This window comes from Neomonachus schauinslandi, chromosome 4 (assembly GCF_002201575.2).
Source record: "Neomonachus schauinslandi chromosome 4, ASM220157v2, whole genome shotgun sequence".
NCBI classification, from domain to species: domain Eukaryota; kingdom Metazoa; phylum Chordata; class Mammalia; order Carnivora; family Phocidae; genus Neomonachus; species Neomonachus schauinslandi.
The window spans coordinates 46295013-46314957 of record NC_058406.1 but is presented as its reverse complement, the minus strand read 5'-3'; the positions used below and the strand labels follow the sequence as shown (position 1 = coordinate 46314957).

The following is a 19945-nucleotide window of genomic DNA, read 5'->3' as shown; positions in this document are numbered from 1 at the left end:
ATTGAAAAAATTCATCTATACAGAGAAATATATCACAAAAATTCAAGTGTTTGATGACATAAAATCCTAGCATGAGATTAAGTTTTGGTGATATGTGCTGATACTATTGTCAGAACTTTGAATTTTCTTTTTGCTCTAGGGGCATAAGGAAATGGTGGCAGGCACTTCCTCCTAACAAGAAGGAACTATTTAAAGAAAGTTTAAGAAAGAATAAATGGAAGTTACTCCTTTGTTTCAGTAGTTTTGGATTGCTCTTTGTAGTGTTTTATTTTACTCACCTGGAAGTGAGTCCTGTCACAGGAAGGAGCAGGCTACTGTTATTGGGGAAAGAACATTTCAGACTTTTATCAGAACTGGAATATGAAGCAGTAAGTAGTAAGAATTGTTTATAATTAGATTGCTTAATATAATACTCAAAGCAGGAGAGTTTCTTAAGTATGAAAGATGTACTACTTTTTTATGTTAGTCTTTGATAGAAAATTAACATTTTCCCAAAAGGCCTCAAACTTTTCATACTTAGTATTCCTCCTGCCTACGTTGCTTTTCTTCTCATTTACCCAGCTAACTCCTGCTCATCACATGTCACCTTAAATGTCACTTTCTCAGGAAAGCCTTCCTTGATTATCCAGGCTGGGTTAGGTAGGTTGGCTACATTAGGCTCTAGGGGGTATCCTTCATACAGACTAAATTATGAATGAGCTCATTTGTATTTGTGTCCAGTGCTTGGCTCTATTGGGATCAGATCGCCTACTTTTATTTTCTCTTTGCATACTGTATTCTTCCTTTAAATCACTTATCATGAGGGTAACATAATTATTTGCATAATTATTTATTTGCTGATCTGTCTCCTTTGTTAGCCTAAGCTCTATGGGAACACAGACCCTGTTTTATCATTTTATCTTAAGTACTAGCACAATGTACAAATTAGTGCTTAGTAATATATTTTTTTGGATAAGTAGGTATGTAATAGAATTTTGTACCTTGGAAGTAATGTAGAATAGGTTTTTTTTTTTCTAAAACATCATTTTTGGCAATTTATTATATTTTTTGAATGCAAAATAAAGTTGGAGTTCAGAAGCCTTAACTCCTTAGCAAGTACAAAGTAAGTTAAGCATTTTATCCCACTAGCGAGTTTCTTGAGGACAGATTCTCTTTTTCCAGTTCTTAGCACACATATAGTATATGCTATTAGTATTTGTTGAATTAAAGTCTCATAGTCTCACTTGACAGTTTTGGCATGGCTAAATCTTTACATCTTTTTATTTCAGTTAAGCTTCTGAGTTTGTCGGTGGCAAGTTACCATTAAAAAAGAAATAACAATGTTTTTTCACTAAAAATGTTGTTCCTAGTAAAGATAAGATGCATCTCTTCTAGTAGAATTTATACAGAGATTAGAGGTGTTTTTTAGGATAGTCTTGGCTGAAGCAAGTTTGAGGAAAATGTTCTGGAAAGATTGAGGCAGGCCTAGGGTTAAATTAGTATTGCTTCTACCATTCATATCACTTAGAAGCTTTAAAAAATTGTATCTTCATATACTTTTTATTTTTTAACCTACAAATGTAATAACCTGCTTGATACAAAAATTCAAGGATATGTTCTTATAGAGATATTATGAAGTGCTATTATTATATATAGTTTTGCTTGTTTCATCTACTTCAGAAGGGTTAATATAATGTTTTGTTTCAGTTTACATTGGTGACTTGTGTTTTTTAAAAAATGCTATTGATATTAAAGACTATTTCAGGTTCCAATTCTATAAAAACATCTCAGGGAAGGTTATAAACTTCTTGATCCATATGTGAAAGGAGTTATACATTTTATGGAAATTAATATTTTCAGAACATCTTTAATTTTCCTACACTTGAAAGGGTTTCTCATGAATATAGCACCAGAAAAGTGTCTTCATATGGTGGCTAGTCTTACTCAACATAGTGTAGAGAAAATGACATGCCCATTAGTTCTAAAATTTCAGTAATTTCCTTTGATTCTGTGTGAATAAAACTTTAAAATTAATGAAGTGTCCTTTTTTTGGTAGAAGTTTTTTTTTTTTTTTCCCATTAAGTATAGGATGTTTTTTCAGTGCGGTATGAAAGTAATTTTGTATTGTACTTCCTTATGTGAAATCTTTGTTCCCTAGGCAATGTTTTGTTTTCCAAAATATTTAGGAAAGTAGAAATCATATTTAAGCGTTCTATTTGTTTATAGGCTAATAGAAAAGATGAAAGCTTTATTTCAACCAATTTATATGAAAAATCTTAGTTATTAGAATTCATTCCATTTGTGAGAAGCCACAGTGCTTTGGCATGAATAATTCAAATTTAAGGATTTGAGTGTTTAGTATATGTAGATTTTTACATAATTAGAAATTAAAATGTTCCACAATAAGTAGCCATATAACTTTTCATGAAGCAACATAAACATTTTGTAGAGCTACAACTCTCTTAAAATAAAGATGACTTTTTAATCTTTCAGTGGATGGAGGAATTTAAAAATGATATGCTCACTGAGAAGGATGCCCGATACCTAATGGTTAAAGAGGTGGTTAATCATTTGATTGAATGCAATAAAGATATCCCAGGGATCTCTGAGATCAATTGGATTATTCATATGGTTGATTCTCCAGATGTAAATGCCTTCGTGCTTCCAGTAAGTGAAAGTTCTCACACCTAATGTTTAATTGTTCAATTTAATGTCCTTGTTTTTTTAAGGTGTTCCACTTGCTTACATTATTTTCTTTATGGTGCAGAATGGACAAGTGTTTATCTTCACTGGGCTTTTAAATAGTGTGACTGATATCCATCAACTTTCCTTCCTTCTGGGCCATGAAATAGCACACGCAGTACTTGGGCATGCTGTAAGTACCTAGAATGAATGTTTAGTTCTTGCAATACTGCTTTGAAGTTAGCAAGTTAAATCTTTTAAAACCGAATCTTTTCAGTTTTCTTTTTCTTTAAAAGATGGAATTTTAGATTTAATAATTGACTTATTCTGTTACTTGAAAAAATATGATTGGCTAATTGTTAGAATTTTTATGGTCTTTAGTATTTGATACCTGAATAATTAGTATTTCTCTTAAATACTGTTATCACCTATCTCTTTTGTTAAAAAGTAATTATTCTCAACCTCTAATTATTTCAAATTAGATTTTAAACTTTCCATAATTATTAACATACTTGTAACCTGTTCAGAAAATTAACTATATGAAAGTGATATTACTATTTAAGTAGGTAAATCCGTTTTCTTGCTTTTTTATTCATTCCCAGACGATGGCTTGGAGCATCTCTGAAAATTTCTGGAATGATATGCCATATATAATTAATGCAGAGTAATAATGATAGCTTGCCATTTTACAGTTTGCTAAGCTTTTAAATACATACCTTCTCAATTATAATTTTAATACCATCCTCATTAAGTATGTATTTAATATCCCTAGATTCTGTATGAGGAAACTCATGTTTAAAAAGACTCTAAGTAACATGAGTAATGTGGCCAACTGGCAAATTGGGACTTTAACAAAGTTCTTGTGTTTGCAAATCCAACACTGCTTCTTTTTACCACAGTTACCTGATTATTGCCAGCACTTTTTTATAATGGATCATAGAATTCAGGTTGATTTATATTCCTGTGAACACACATCTGTTTGACTTGGTATGAATCCAAAAAACTAATGTATTTGTTTACTCATATATTTATTTTTATTCATTAAAAATAAGCATGTCTCTTGTCCACATTAATTAGGAAGATGTATATTTCCTAATTGAAAACATGAAGGTAAATAGTGAAAGGATCGTGAAATGCTATGTTGGAAATGCAAGTAATACTAATATTAAATGGAAATGATAATGTTATTAATCTCTCTAAAAGTCATCTCAAATTCTGTCTATTCCTTAAAGTATTAATAAATTGAGGTGGGCCACAGTTGTGCTTTTCTGAAGCACAAATAGTAATTATCTCCTTCATTTCTTCTGAGTTACAGAAAAATATAAAAAACATTTTCCTTGAACAGATATATACAAAAATAAATCTAAGCAATCGAAATAGATTGCCTTTCAAGAAAGGGCTTCATAACTGCAAAATCAATCAATTTTGGTCATTTTTAGCATTTAAGAGATGTTCATATTCTGTGCCTTTACTTTTCTGGCCTTTAGATCAGTGCCTCATTCAGCATATTGTCATCTCTGTCAGCACAGGAATGCTAATTAGATAAGATATAAAAAGAAAATAGTCTTAAAAATTGAAAATAGTTATTAATAATTTTTTGTAGAGGTCTTACACATTATCAGTACTGTATTTTCTCTTTTAGCAGTCTCCATTTTGATTTGATGTAGCCTTTAATGTTTTCTTTGTTCCACAAATACATATTTAAAAAAATTTTTTAGTTTTCTAAAACTCTGTAATAGCAATTTTATTCTTTAATAAATAATAACAAGGATTTTCTCTTCAGTAATGACTTTATCATTTGTAATTATACTCTTTTGTGCTAAAATAATTCCATAATTGTTTTTCATGACACACAGTTCGTATAATAAAGCAAAGAATGCTTTGTGAGTGCAGATTATATTGTTAAGAGAAGTGTTCTATGTGATTATTTTTAGTTGTCAGCCGTGTTTCATACGTTCAAGTAATGATTCCTATACTGTCAGTGTCAGCATTACATTAACATTTATTAATCAGCTTTAGTAGGGAACAATGAACAATCTGGTGTGTTAAACTTGTATTTAGAAATTACTACTCAAAACAACTACTTTAAGTAAAATTGGTTACTGCTACAAATAAATATAAAAACTTCATAGAAGTTGACTTCCTAGTGAGAAATACCAGAGTGATAAAATTGCAAACTGGCATAAATGAATCATACTTTATATGTTAGGTCATAAAGTCCAAAAGACTTTTATTTCAAATAAATTTCTAATCTTTTTCTGAATTTTCCGTGTTTTAACTCTTTCATATGTTAGGTAGTATTTAGTCTGTCCAAAGGTATAAGCATAATAAGCATATTTGTTTACTTTAAAAATTAACGACTACATTAGAAACTAAAACTTCCTGGGTTTGATTCCTTGTCCTTTTACTAATAGCTCTGTGAAATTTGGCAACTCTTAGCTTCTCCTCATCTTAGTTTCTTTATAAAATAGGGATAATTGTACCTATTTCACAAGATTATTATGCTTGGTAACATAAACATACATTCTTACATATTCATGTAAGAATATACATTCATATCTATGAACCTGTCATTGTGTCTAAATGATGTTAGGTGGCTCAGTAAATGAATGAGTGAATGTATATACACATAAGAAAGTATGTGAGCAAGGGATTGAATTAAAGCACACAGAATATGATTTTAGTTGGTGAAGGTCAGTTAAACATGTAAATTATTTAATGTGATTATACATGATGAACTAGAAAATGTAGGTGTATACTGTCTTTTAATTTTTTTGGTATATACTCTTAATTTATTAAATGTAATTTTCATTATTTTGATTATTCTCAGGCAGAAAAGGCTAGCTTGGTTCATTTATTGGATTTCCTAGGTCTGATTTTTCTCATAATGATTTGGGCCATTTGCCCTCGAGATAGTTTGGCACTTTTGGGCCACTGGATACAGTCTAAACTGCAGGAGGTAAGTGTGAGACAGTAAGTTGAATTTGTAATGGCCTGTGATGAGGATATTTTAAATATTACTGTAAAGTAATAGATACCAGGGATGTTTTCACATACCATGAAATACAGCTACTAAATTTTAGTTTTTTTATTTTTTTTATTTTTAGGGGGTATTTTTTTTTTTTTTTTTTGTAAAGATTTATTTATTCTAGAGAGAGAGCACACGCACACGTGCACACGCACGCAGGCATCAGCAGGGTGAGGGGGCAGAAGGAGAGGGAGAGAGAGAAGCAGATTCCCCACTGAGTGTGGAGCCATCAGGGTTCGACCTTACTACCCATGAGACCATGACCTGAGCCGAGACCAAGAGTCAGCGGCTTAACCAATTGAACCACCCAGGCATCCCTTTAGGGGATATTCTTAATAACGAGCATTCAAATTAGGAAATACTACATCTTTTAAATGATGGGGGATAGATGTGTTACCAGGGCTTGGCAACTTTTGGCTAACATAATATTGTGAGGGGGGGGAACATACTTATTGGTCTTAAGGAGAGAAAACACGGTCACAAATCCTTTCTTCTATCACTTTACCTTCAGACTTTTCGGTTTTGTCTCTCATAGTAACTGTGGTGTACTTAATTATGACTCTCCCTTTCCCCAAATATTTGCATTCTGATGGGGAACTCTTAAAACCTGTAAACTTCTGTGGCACCGTGTTGCTGAAGCTGCTTCACCACCCTCATCTCCTTACTCCCAGTTAAACTAAAATTACCTGGAAAATACCGAAAGGATAATCTTATTGGGTGTTTGTTAACTTTCATTTTAGTACTTATGTATAATGATAATCATTGTAGAATTTATTGAGGTCCTCATTTTGTTCAAAACATTACACTACTGAAAGTAGGTCTTGCAATCTTGATAATTGCTTTGTTAACTATGATTAATTATTTTATTTTACATCTTTCTTTACATAATTCCTCTTGTCCTGGGAGGTGTGGTGATTCAGGAACAATCTGTTATTTGTTTATTTAATGATTTGTGGAGCACCCATCATTGTGCCATCTGGGTGCTGTTTAAATGTAATGTAAAATTCTTTGAGACAAATTGTTTTTGAAATTGGATAACTAAGTCTTTTATTCAGTGTTACCATATCGTCTGGCTGCATTTATATTGAAATAAAGGTTCTTAAAAGGAAAAAAAAAAGAATGGTTATTACTTAGGTTACAGGATCTCATATTTTGAATTTTATTTCTGTTACTGATATTCTGGGAAGTCAAAGGAGTTAATTTAGTTTTTTCCCCATTTATCAGTACATAGCTTTTTTCTGTAATGTAATCTGAAGATTTTGTCATAAGAAAGATAACTTGTGGCTGTTTCTCCCTTGAAATACTTGATGACTCCTGCTACTTCATATAATTCTTTAATAATTAAACTAAAAATAAAGTAGGGATTACTTCTCTTTGAACCCTTTTTCCCTAAATCAAGGCTCCCCCAGTAATTTTGGTGATGAGGAAGTGTTTCTCTAGAAAGCCTTGCTCCTTATGATTGGAGAGCAGGAGAGGATATTAATAGCGAAGTCATAAAGGAGTGGGAATTGCTGACATTCATTTGCCAGAGAAAAGAAGAAACAAGGGCCTTCACATAACTATCGGGGAATCCTATTTTTGTAATCTTAAAAGATTGGGGTATAATGTAGCAGCCCTCATAGAGTGCTACCAGGTACGGTTTTTGAAAGCTATTCGTAATAATTATAGTAGCTAAGATTTATTGAGTACTTACCATATGTTAGGCGCTAGGATGAACACTGTAGATTAATTATGTACAGGGGTTAAGAATACAGCTGTGAACAGATGGACCTATATTTGAATTTAGGCTCTCTTAGACCTAAATTCTATAGAACTTGGGCAGATTAATTCACCAATTATAGGTCTGTTTCTTCATCTGTAAATTGGCATAATACTGGCTAACTCAAAGAACTATTATGGGTTTAATGATGCATTTTAAAGTAGGATCCCTCAGTCTAAGCACTATTGACATTTTGCACTAGATAATTCTTTGTTGTGGGAAATTGTCACGTGCATTGCAGGATGTTTAGCCTCTAAACATCTACTCTAAACATCTGACCTCTACGCACTAGAGGCCAGTAGCACTTTCACCCCCCCTCTTCCCTGCCCCACAGTTGTGACAATCAAAAATGTCTCCAGGGGTGCCTGGGTGGCTCAGTCGGTTAAGTGTTCGACTCTTGATCCCTATCGGTTCAGGTCATGATCTCACCACAGGTCATGATCTCAGGGTCGTGAGATTGATCCCCACATCAGGCTCTGTGCTGGGTGTGGAGCCTGCTTAAGATTCTCTCCCTCTGCCCCTATACCACCTGCGTGCACTCTCTCAAAAAAAAAAAAAAAAGTCTCCAAACATTTCCAAATGTCCCTGGGGGACAAAATCATATCCAGTTGAGAACCAGTGATTATAAAGCATTTAGCACAGTACCTAATACAAAGTAAGGACTCATTAAATAGGAACTATTATTATTTGCTCATTTTACCCTGTCTATAACCCTAGGAGGTTGGTGCTGTTGCTACTCCATCTTACATATGATGCTACTGGGCTTAGAGGGGTTAAACAATTAGCCAAGAGTTCACAGTTAATAAATGTCAGCATTTGGACTTGAGTGTAAATTTCTGTCCTTTTAAAGCCAATGTTTTCAACCAGTTATGCTATCAGGAGACTTGAGGGACCCTGGCAGATTGCTCATTGAGAGTGAAGACACGATATAGTATGTTCAGCAACCTAGAAAAGACATGATCGAGAAGGAAGAAAGTCATATCTAGTAGTCATGTGCTGTGGATCAGATTGATTATATTATTTCTAGACATCACTGACATGTAGCTACCTCTGAAAAAGTGTTTCCTCTATTAATAACTCTGTTCTCAAAAGTCCTGTCTATTGATCCACCTCCTATAAATTTTAGTACTTACTGAAAATTAGAATTTAACTGGAAAGCATTCACATAAATACAGGTAATTAGAAAAGTTAAAATTACGATATCTATTTGTATTTTTTTATTGAAGTTGGAAGAAAATTTCATTTCCCTAACTAATCAATACTTAGAAAAGAAAGATGGAATTAAGATAGTTTATCAAAGAAAGAAAATTCTCTATGGTAATTTTCTAACTGAAATAAATTCTCTAGTAGTGTCAGTGGTTATTATCTAGCTATATTTTTTCAATTGCCTTTTAAAACTGCAAGATCAAAATGTTCCTTGGCCATATTAAAAACTTGCTTTAACGAGCTTTCTTAGGGGATCCTCTACACAGTAGGTAGAGATTGTAATTGGGAAAATAGAAGTGCAGGTATCCCCTGCTTTCTGAAAGTTTGTGTTATGTCACTTGGCTTTTAGGCTTTTTTCATAAAAGCAAGCATACTCTTTGGATTTCTTTTGGTACCTGAAAACAGGTACTAATGTACTAAGGTACTAAGTCTTTTGTAAAAGCAAAGTAGTGTGAGGCAAACTTTTGGAAAGTGAGGGATACTTGAAGAGTAGTACTCCTCCCCCATTATCCATGGGGTGGGGGGAGGGTGGGATATATTCAAGACCCCTAGTGGATAGGCCTAAAGCCTCAGATAGTATCAAATCCTATATATACCATGCTTTTTCCTATACATACATATCTGTGATGAAGTTTGTAAGTTAAGTACAATAAGAGATTAACAATAATAACTAATAAAATAGAACAATTATAACAACATACTGTAAAAAAAGTTATGTGAGTGTGGCCTCTCTCAAAGTCTTATTGTATGTACTCACTTTCTTGTGATGATGTGAGACACTAAAATACCTATGTGATGGGATGAAGTAAGGTAAATGACGTAGGCGTTGTGGTGTAGCATTAGGCTACTATAGACCTGACCATGTGTTAGAAGGACCATCTGCTTCCAGACCCCTGCTGACTGCGGGTAACTCAAACCATGGAAAGTGAAACCATGGATAAGGGGGATTGCTGTACTCCATGTGATACTACAGACTGTCCAGAAGTCTGTAGGCATAATATTTTTAATATTCTTTTCATGTTTTTAAAATATTAATCTGTGATGGAGGAAATAAAGGCTGCACTTTGTGTTTTACATCATGGTGTTCTTTAAATGTTAATCATGGAGAGCATAAAAACTTTATCCTAGATGCTCCATGAAATTAATTTTAAAAATCACACTTTGTTACTCCTTTTACTGTGAAATAAATATCCTTAATGGAGCTTCTCTTTCTTATTTCTTCTTAGTATATGTTTGATAGACCGTACAGTAGAACATTGGAGGCTGAAGCTGACAAAATTGGACTACAGCTTGCTGCAAAGGTAAAATGCTTGGTAGTTGAGAAAACACAGTGCCCTTCACACAGTAAAAGATAAATGTACATTGTCTTAATGAGCTGTGGCATGAGCAGAGAATGAGAGTTGGACTGTATGAAATTTTTCATTAATACCTTTTTAAATTTGTGTACTCTAGAAGCTGATATACTATCTTTATTTTACTCCTCTTTTTGCTGATCTAAGGGGGCTTTTTTTAGTAAAATAATGTATAATTGTTTTTCCCCACTCAGAGAAAGGTTTGTTCTATTGTAGATCATACAAATTTCTATTGTATGATCCTAGATGAACCACCTGAATTTTTATAATTTAAATAAACAGAAGAACAGGCTTATTACTTTCTATCTTTGAGATTATTTTTGTTGCAGCAAATGACTGACCTTGGCTAGCCACAGAGAGCAGCTCTGAGCCTTTACTATGATTTAAGTTGGCTTTTGCTCATGTCTCCTTTACAGGGCACTGCATGCCTGCCTGCTGTTTTTATCATCTGTGATAACTGAGCATTATTAGTAGAATTTAGTATTAGAAGTAAAACTGCATTTTTAAAAATGAGTAAAAAACAATGCCACTTTGTACATTAAATTCAAATTGTACTTGATTCTTTGTTGAGTTTCCAGTAGTTATTAAAAGTCCTAGCTATTAGAAATCACTATTATTTGAAGTTCTTATTATGAGTTTTATAGATTTAATTTCATAAATGAAGATATTACTCATTCACAAAAGCAAAAGTAGTTATGTGAATGTTGTATAATGAGAATTGAGTGAATTATCTGACTGTAGATTGAGGTTCCCAAATAGTGGGCCACAGATTGGCACAGTTTCCTAATTTCAGTGTACTACAGTCTATGAAATTATGCTTTTAATATAAGTGTGTTTTGTGTTCTGGTTAAGAAATCTTTGCCTATTTCAATAAATTGTTACTGTTTTATTTTAAAGAAGCTTATGATTTTATTACCTTTTAAAAATATACTACACGGAAGAGGTTAAGATAATTTCTTTCCCATGTGGATATCTAATAGCCTCAGCCCTGTTTATTGAAGAGTTATCTTTTCTCCTCTATACTTCAGTGTCTTTTTGTCATAAATGTGGACCCTATAGAGAAGTCTATTTCTGGACTCCCTATTGTATTCTATTGGCCTGTTATCTGTCTTTGAGCCAATGCCACATTGTCAGTATAGCTTTGTAGTAAGCCGTGATATCTGATATCTTCTGTCCTCCAGTGCGGTTCTGCAAGATTGACTTGGCTATTCTTAGTCCCTTTCCTTTCCATATAAATGTCAGAATCAGCTTATCAAATTACACACCTGTACAAAAACATGCTTGAGATTTTGATTGGAATTGTGTGAATTGGGGACAGTTGACTACTGTCAATAATATTGAGTCTTCCAGCCCATGAGTGATTTATTTAGATATTCTTATAATTTCAGTATTATTTTCAAGTGTGTGTGTGTGTATGTATGTATGTGTGTATAGGACTTACACATCTTTTGTTAAATGTACTGCTAAGTGTTTGACTTTTTTGATGTTATCGTGAAGTGTCATTCAAATGATCATATATAGAAGTGCAGTTTGTTTTTTATAAATGAACTTGTATCCAACAACCTTGCTAAAGTCACTTAATTCTAATAGTGTATAGATGGTTTTAGATTTTATTTATACACATTTGTGTTGCCTGTGAATGACAGCCTTAGTTCTTCCTTTCCAATCTATGTACTTTCTTTTTTTTACATTATTGCAATGGGCAGAACCTTCAGTACAACGTTGAGGGTGAGCAGAGAGCACTTTTGTTTCTTCATGACCTTAGGGGGAGAGCGTTCAGTATTTCACCATTCTGGTGTCTAAGGTTTTTTTTTTTTTTTTTTTTATATCTGACTTTTTAGAAGAGTTGCTCTTCTATTTCTAATATGCCAAGAGATTTCTTTAAAATTCTGAGTAACTTAAATTTTATCAAATTCATTTTTTTGTCTTGATGACTATATAATTTTTCTCCTTTAATCTACTAATGTGGCAAACTACATTGATTTTTATTTTACACATTCGGACAACTTGTTATTTTTGAAATAAGCCCAATTTTATCAATTACATTATCCTTTCAATATATTACTGAAGTTGGTTTGCTAACGTTTAGCTTAGCTTCATAAGAGATACCGGCTTGGACTTTTCTTTTCTTGTAATATCCTGTCATGTTTTGGTATTAAGATTATGCTGGCCTCATAAAATGAGTTGGGAAGTGTTTTGTTTTTTTGTTTTTTTTCTTTTCTCTGGAAGAGTTTGTGTAATATTAGTGATACTTATTTTTTAAATGTTTGGAGATTTCATGGGTAAAGCCATATGGGCCTACAGATTTTTTTGTGGGATGGTCTTTCATTATGGATTCAGTCTTTTTAACAGATATAGAACTATTCACATTTTTCTGTTTTTTGGTCAAGTTTTTTTTTTTTTAATAGAGAGAAAGAGAGTGAATGAATGAGGGGAGAGGCAGAGGGAGTGAGGGAAAGAAGCAAGGTCCATGCTGAGCGCAGAGCCTGATGTGGGGCTCGATCTCCTGACCCTGAGATCATGACCTGACCTGAAATCGAGAGTTGGAGGCTTAACCAACTGAGCCACCCAGGCGCCCCAGTTTTGTGTCAGTTTTTATAAGTTAGAACATCTAGAGATGTATGTTTTGTTTAAATTCTCAACATTACTGGTATAAAGTTTTTTAATTTACATATAAATCTATATTTGCATTTTGTGTTTTTTTACTGAAGTATAGTTGACACACAATATTACATTAGTTCCATGTGTACAAAACAGGGATTTGACAACTCCATATGTTACGCTCACCGTAAGTGTGGCTGCCGTCTGTCACCATGCAGTGCTGTGACATTGACTGTGTTCCATATGCTGTACCTTTCCTCCTGTGGCTTATTCATTCTATAACTGGAAGCCTGTATTTCCTGCTCCTTCACCTATTTTGCTGCCCCTTCATGCCCATCTCCGCTGGCAACCATCAGTTTGTTACCTTTACTATATTTTTAATGTCTGAAAGATACTGCATTCTACAGCTATATTTTGTTTATTTATTTATTGAAAAGTTAATACAGTTTTATTTAAGGAGTTTCACGTGTTGTGATTCCTTCTACTGCCAATCACCTTAGTTCTTCTAAAGTTTAAGTCATAATCTTCAAGGTAGCCCTTTTTTTAAAAAGTTTTGTCTTGACTTCAGCTCAGGTCATGATCTCAGGGTTGTGGGATCAAGCCCCATGCAGGGCTCAGTGGGGAGTCTGCTTGAGATTCTCACTCCTTTTCCCTCTGCCCTTACCCCCCCCCCCACCTTTTCCCCCCTGCTCACGCACTCTCAAAATAATTAAATGAATCTTTAAAAAGAAGTTTTGCTTAGTCCACGGTTCTTTAGTTTGGCTTCTTTGATTCCACTTGAATATGGACAAGCTTCAGAAATTCACCAGCTATAATATTTGAGATCCAGTTTCTTTAAGCAGTTTACTTTAGGGCCATGTTTAGGGTCTGAGTAGATGGATCTGCCTAGTTCTCAATTTCACATACCCTCTAAACATGAATAAGTTCAAACTGTATTCACTCCTAGACTGTCACACCCTGGAATAGTACAGATTATTGGGATATGCCAATACCTAAGATTAAAATAATTTGACTATTGGTTCTTTCATGGTTTTAGCAGATCTGTCTTGTGGTTCTTTCCCACAGATAACACACATTTCAGCATGTGTATTTTCTGTCACTGTCTTGTAGCTCACTAATCTTACTTTCAGCTGTGTCCATTCTGCCATTAAACTCATCTTTGACTTAAATTTTAGTTATTGTATTTTTCCATTCTAGAATTTCCATTTGATTCTCTTATTAAATTTCAGTTCTCTGGTGAAATTCTTTGTTTTGTTATAATTTTATTCATATATTCTTGATTATGTTAATCATAATTGTTTTTTAAACATTCATGTTTTTTAACTCTAATTTCATTATCTCTGGGTCTGTTTCTACTGTCTGTTTTTTGCCTTTGGTCTTGTTTCTTGGTATGCTTGCTCATATTTGATTGAATTCTGGACATTTCATATAAACAGTACTATTGGCTCTGAATGATAGTTTCTTCCATTATAGGGGATTCTCCCTTTAGTCTGGAGGACAACTAGAATAGAGCAGATTATTTCAGTCAGTCAGAGCCTGAGCTGGGTCTTCATAAGTTCCAATTTACCTCTACTTCACCTTCATTCATAGGAGTATTGCTGTTCAGGGAGGGGGGTGAAGGTGTGGAGTATTTACTAAGTTCCTTCTCTGTAGTGGTTTTTGAACTGCGGTTTTTGATCTGCCAGCACCATGAGACTGTTGAAATCTCTGTTCGGTTTTCATCCACTTTTTGTTTAAAAAAGTGCCCTGTGCAGCTTAAGAATCGATAAGATGCCTTGGTGAACTGGCATCCGGTGGTGTTTTTGCCCTCCTAGCTTTTAAATCTTAGCTTCTCAAATTTGGCTGCCTTATCAAGCCTGACTTGTAAGTTTCGGCTCTCTAGTCCTGCTAAACAGCTGAAAACTCTTCTTAGTCACCTCTTTCTGCTTGGATTTCTTTTGAGTTCTGCTTGTATTCTCAGCCTCTGGCTCTTCAGTGCTTAGAATTTAACAGATTTCACTGAAAGCAAGAGCAACACACAGATCAGACTCACCTCCTTGAGCTTTCCTTCTTCCTGGAATTTTGGCTTTTCTAGTCTTGGCTGACTCGGTAACTCTCCAGTACCTTTGAACAAAATTATTTATATTTTATCCAGATTTTCTAATTTTTTAATTGAAGTATAATTGGCATACGATATCCTTTTAGTTTCAGGTATACATCATATTGACTCAATATTTTTATACGTTACAAAATAATCCCCATGATAAGTGTGTTTACCATCTGTCATGAAAGTTATTACAATATTATTGGCTATATTACCTCTGCTGTACATTATATCCCCATGACTTATTTATTGTATAACTGAAAGTTTTTACCTCTTAATCCCCTTCACCTATTAGATTTTCTAATTGTGTTTGATAGGAACATTGTTCTGCTGTAATTATTTACTCTGTCACTGCTAGAAGAGGAAGTCTCTAAGTTAGTCTTTTTAATAGCTACTTAATATTCTGTAATGTCAATAATTTATTTAATTATGTATCCACGTACTTTTGGGTTATTTCCAGGGGTTTTTGTCATTGTTTAAATTGCAAATAATTCTGTAGTTGGCATCCATATACACATATCCTTATGTTCCTTGCACTTTTATAGCAGTGGGGTGGGATTGCTGGCATTGCTATGTTTATTTTTAAAGGATACTCCCAGTTATTACAGAATGTTATGGCAAATCTTAACCAATGACATATCAGAATACCCTTTTTTAAATACCTACATCAGCACTGTTTTCAGTATCTTTAGTTTTTGTTAATTTGGACAAAAAGTGGAATCTCATTGCTTTTAAAAATGCATTTTCTTGTCTAGTAAAGTTGAGAATATTGTTTTATTTTTATTGACTATTTTATTTCTTCTTTTGTAGATTGCCTTTTTTTAAATGTTTTTCAAGTGTGTATGATTTCAAAGTCTGTTGCTCTGGTTTTGTTTCTGGTCTTATCATAACCTCTACCACAGTTATATTTCTCAAGATCAACTTGTTGTCTCCATGTTGTCATATCCCATGCATGTTTTTCTGCCTTTATCTTGTTCTTTCTCTTAGTAGCATTTGACACTATTAACCATACTCCTCTTTAAAAATATGTATATATTTGTGTGATTAGCTACACATTTCATTGTTGTTTAGTATTGTAAACTCATACTGGGAAATATCAGCCCTTACTGCCCCGTCGCCTTATACCCCAGAAGTGAAAGTCACCTTAACTTCTTTAGCGGTTTACCTCTGTATTTCCACATAATCTGTTTATTTTTTAATTTCTTAACTCATTAGGTTTAGACGATTGATTTCTTGTTATGGAAGATTTAATCTTTTATAACCCGACTAATGTTTTTATGTGCTTATTTGCTATTTATATTTCCTTCTTGGTTAAGTATTGTTCAGTTTTTTTCCCCTCCACATTCTAATAGAATTGTCTGTTTTCTTACTATTGACTTTGGAGTCAATAGTTTTTTACATATTCTGGATACGGTCATGTGTTGGATATGTGATTTGAAAATGTTTATTCCTTATCTGTGGCTCATCTTGTCTTAGCAAAGTTGTGTGTGTGTATGTGTGTTTTGTTTTTTTGTTTTGTTTTTGTAGAGCAAACATTTTTAATGAAACCTAGTTTAAGGTACCCCCAAGGAAACTCTGCCAATTTCTGGGGTGAGCTTCTTTCTAATACCTTAACCCACAAATTCCAACTACTCCTTGCAGCCCTAAAGTCTTATCTTCTAACTCCTTAGCTTAGCCAAACTTACCACGTTCTGCTTGGGTTCTACCCATTTACATTGTGGTCAGGAAACTGCCTCCAGGCAGAGAGCAGGAGCAAATCCAGGGATCGCTAGTACTACACAGTGTTTCTCTTCCTCTCAAGAATCACAGTCTTATCTTGCCTTTTGTCCAGCACCTGAAAATGTTTGCCTCGTGTAGTCTGTCCAGTTTCATGGTTATTTGTGGTGGGAGGACAAATCCAGTACCAGTTAGTCTCATGGATGGAAGTATATACATCCCCAAATTTGTAACTCATGATTGTCCATATTTTTAAGAAGGCACTAAGATACTTTTCAGAAGCTCTGTATACCTAGGTTGGGATAGTGGACTTCACTGTAAGATGATAGGGCAGTGAGCTAGCTCTCTCTTTGGGAACTTCTATATGGAATATATATAGGCCCTTTCTCTGTGGCTGTTTAAGTGTCTTTGCAGAAGAATCCTATAAAACTGGCTATTGTTTAAGGGTTAGAAAGGGAGAGGGAGATGGGTTATCCCATTCATTGTGGAGACTCTTCTTTAATTCTCTATTTGAATCTTACACCTCAGCCCTTTTACCTTGAGTATCAAATACAGAACCTTTCTGGAGTCCCCATGGTGTGGGGTATCAATCAGCTGCCAAAGAAGCAGTGTAGTTTAGTGATAATGAGCGAGCTCAGGAACTTGACTGCCTAAGTTTGAGAATCTGCTTTGCCAGCTCTAGAGTACTAGCTCTGTGATCCTGGGTGAGTTTTTATCCTTTCTATACCTCAGTTCTCCTCATCTATAGGATAGGAATAGTAATTGGACCTATATTATAGAATTAATACAGTTAAAGTCCTAGGAGCACTAATCTTCTAAATCACTTATATTTAAATGTATGCCTGTGTTTCAGCTACAGTCAAAAAATTAAAAACAAAACAAAAAAAAACAAGTATCTGCCTGTTACTTCCTCTTTCTATTTCACAAGTATCTCAAGCCTAATATATTCAGTATATCCTTGATTTTTCCCTCAAACTACTTCTAGTTTTCCTTTCCCCAATAAATACACCACTTTCTATTCAATTGCTTTTGGAAAAAATCTGGAGTCCTCCTTAGAACTTCCTTCTTACTCATTCACATGGAATCTTTCACCAAGTGTCAGTAGTTATATCTATAAAATATATCTCAGTATGTTTCTATCTCTACCATTAGCATTTTACCTGAACTTCTGTGTCAGCCTCATTACAGCTTTCATTGCTTCCAATCATATTTCCCTCCACTTTGCCATAAATAATAATTAGGTCCAGTCAGCTAGGATTTTCACTTTCTCAAGGGAAGACTTAAGTGGACACTGGCCAGCATTTGCCATGATTTTTCATATTCTGCTTTTGATTGGCACATTCTTTTTCATATTTGTTAATACATGCTATTAGAAGACATCTTTGAGACCTAGGTCTCTTTAAATTGATATACATAGCCCTTCTCTGACCTATTATGTTGATTTCCATTTAATAATTCAATGTATATTTAATGTGGATGTACCATCTTCAGGATGTAGGGATACACAATATCTTTATGGAGGTCAGAATTTGAGTAAAAAGCAGAGACATTCAATAAACAATTTTTGTAGTTTAAAGTATTGTGATAGAGATATACAGGATCCCCTGAAAAAGGAGAGCAGAAATGTCACATTAGCAGGGATGAGAACTTGGCCTAGAGATTAGACTGAGAAAAAGATATTTACAGCAGACATCTGAAAGCTAAGTAGTAATTATCCTGGTGAAGATTTTTTTTTTTTTTAAAGATTTTATTTATTTATTTGAGAGAGAGAATGAGAGAGAGCACATGAGAGGGGGGAGGGTCAGAGGGAGAAGTAGACTCCCTGCCGAGCAGGGAGCCCGATGCGGGACTCCATCCAGGGACTCCAGGATCATGACCTGAGCCGAAGGCAGTCGCTTAACCAACTGAGCCACCCAGGCGCCCTATCCTGGTGAAGATGTTGATGGGGGTGTTTTTGGCATGGCGGACAGCATGTTCAAAGGCAAAAGTAATGATTGCTTAGTCCAGGAGTTAATAATTCAGTGTGCTAAAATGTAGAGTTCAAGGGCACCAGTGTCAAGAGATAAAACTGAGAGGTAGAGACTTGTTAGCATTTGTGAGGATTTTATATCTTATCTGGCGTAGTGGTTGGGACCTGGGACTCCAGAGTCAGGCTGATCTGTGTTTGACCTCTTGTCTCTTTCCCGTGATTGTAAGCAAATTACTTAACCTTTCTAAGTCTCTTTTCTAGTCTGAAAAATGGGAATAATGATAGTACCTACCTCAAAGGGTAATTTTGCATGTCCTATACTTGATCCTTACTTGTGGCTTATATCCTCTTTTTAGACATTGATCGATCAGACTTTCTTGACTTCTTGCCATTTAATATTCAAATCACAGAATGCAATTATCTTATTCCTAATTCTGTCCTTATTAGGCAACCTTCTCATTATAACTTGGCTTCCTTCGTATCATGCTAAAAGAGAAAGAACATGATGACTTGAGGACGTAGATGCCCTGTGCCCTTGGTAGTTTGGGCAGTTATAGTTATTGCCACACATTAATAAGTTGATATTCTGCTTTTATATCAATCTTGTGACCTTGGTTAATGGGAACTGTTCCTGTGAGATGGATCTATTGGTCATGTGCTGTCCCTTTAGATTTGTGAGATTTTAAGGCCAGGACTAAACAGGATATGGAAAATTCATTAAAATCAAGTTACTCAGGAGGCCTCTTTGAAAATAGGCAGCTTGCCTCACTTAGAGTGCTCTCTCGTTGTGCTTTGTTATTGGGTGTGAGTTTATTTTGTATATTTTTATAGTTTTAATTTTACATTTATAAGACATTTAGTTTATCATTATATAAATTATCAGAAAGACTAATATAGGGTTGGTAAAAACTGGTTGGACTAAGGTGTGACTTAACCACAGAATAATAACTAGATGTCCAGTTACCAGCTGACAGTCAAATTAAGTATTTGATTTTGTGTGTGTGTTTGTGTATTCATTTGTCACTGTAAAGATAATTTGACACTTTACAGTCATTTATATAGATGACTGGTTTCACTAACAGCTAAATCATTTTTATTTTTTAGTATCTGTTTCTTAAATATGAAAAAGGAAACTAATTTTGTTTCAGTGGTTTTAACGCAGGAGCAGCCTTTTAGTAGGGTACTGTATATGATTGTGATTGTCACAGTGATTAGGGTAGAAGAGATTGCTGGTTTTTAATGGTCATGCGGTGGGGGGGGGATGGGGACAGAGATCTTAAATACCCTATAATGGCCTGGAGAGTCCCAAAGTTTGTAAGTGTTCCTGTTGAGAGATGCTGCCAGGTTTCTTCAAGTAGCCTGAATAACTATGCAGATAGCACCATCTAGTGACGGAAATAGGTAATAAACAGAATCTACTTTCATCACAGAAATAAAATCAAAATTCTAAAATTTCTGTAAGTAATAAGTTAAAATCATAGACTTTTGGAGCAGGAAGGAAAGTTGGAGATAATTTAATCTACATTCTCCTTTTACAGATAAGGAAATTAGGGTCCAAAGTGATTTGTCC

The 19945-nt window shown here is 34.3% G+C and overlaps 1 protein-coding gene across 3 annotated transcripts in view; it reads left to right on the top strand.

The window, feature by feature from the left end:
• The window catches only part of OMA1 (OMA1 zinc metallopeptidase), an 89159-nt gene that overhangs the window by 11537 nt on the left and 57677 nt on the right, over positions 1 to 19945 (top strand). For 2 of the 3 annotated variants that reach the window (XM_021683946.1, XM_021683947.1), the window contains exons 3-7: positions 140 to 368; positions 2473 to 2646; positions 2747 to 2854; positions 5492 to 5620; positions 9881 to 9955. In XM_021683946.1, coding sequence (XP_021539621.1) covers positions 140 to 368; positions 2473 to 2646; positions 2747 to 2854; positions 5492 to 5620; positions 9881 to 9955 — 715 coding nt within the window. The remainder of the gene's footprint in view (positions 1 to 139; positions 369 to 2472; positions 2647 to 2746; positions 2855 to 5491; positions 5621 to 9880; positions 9956 to 19945) is intronic. The other variant, XM_021683948.2, reaches the window with a different exon arrangement.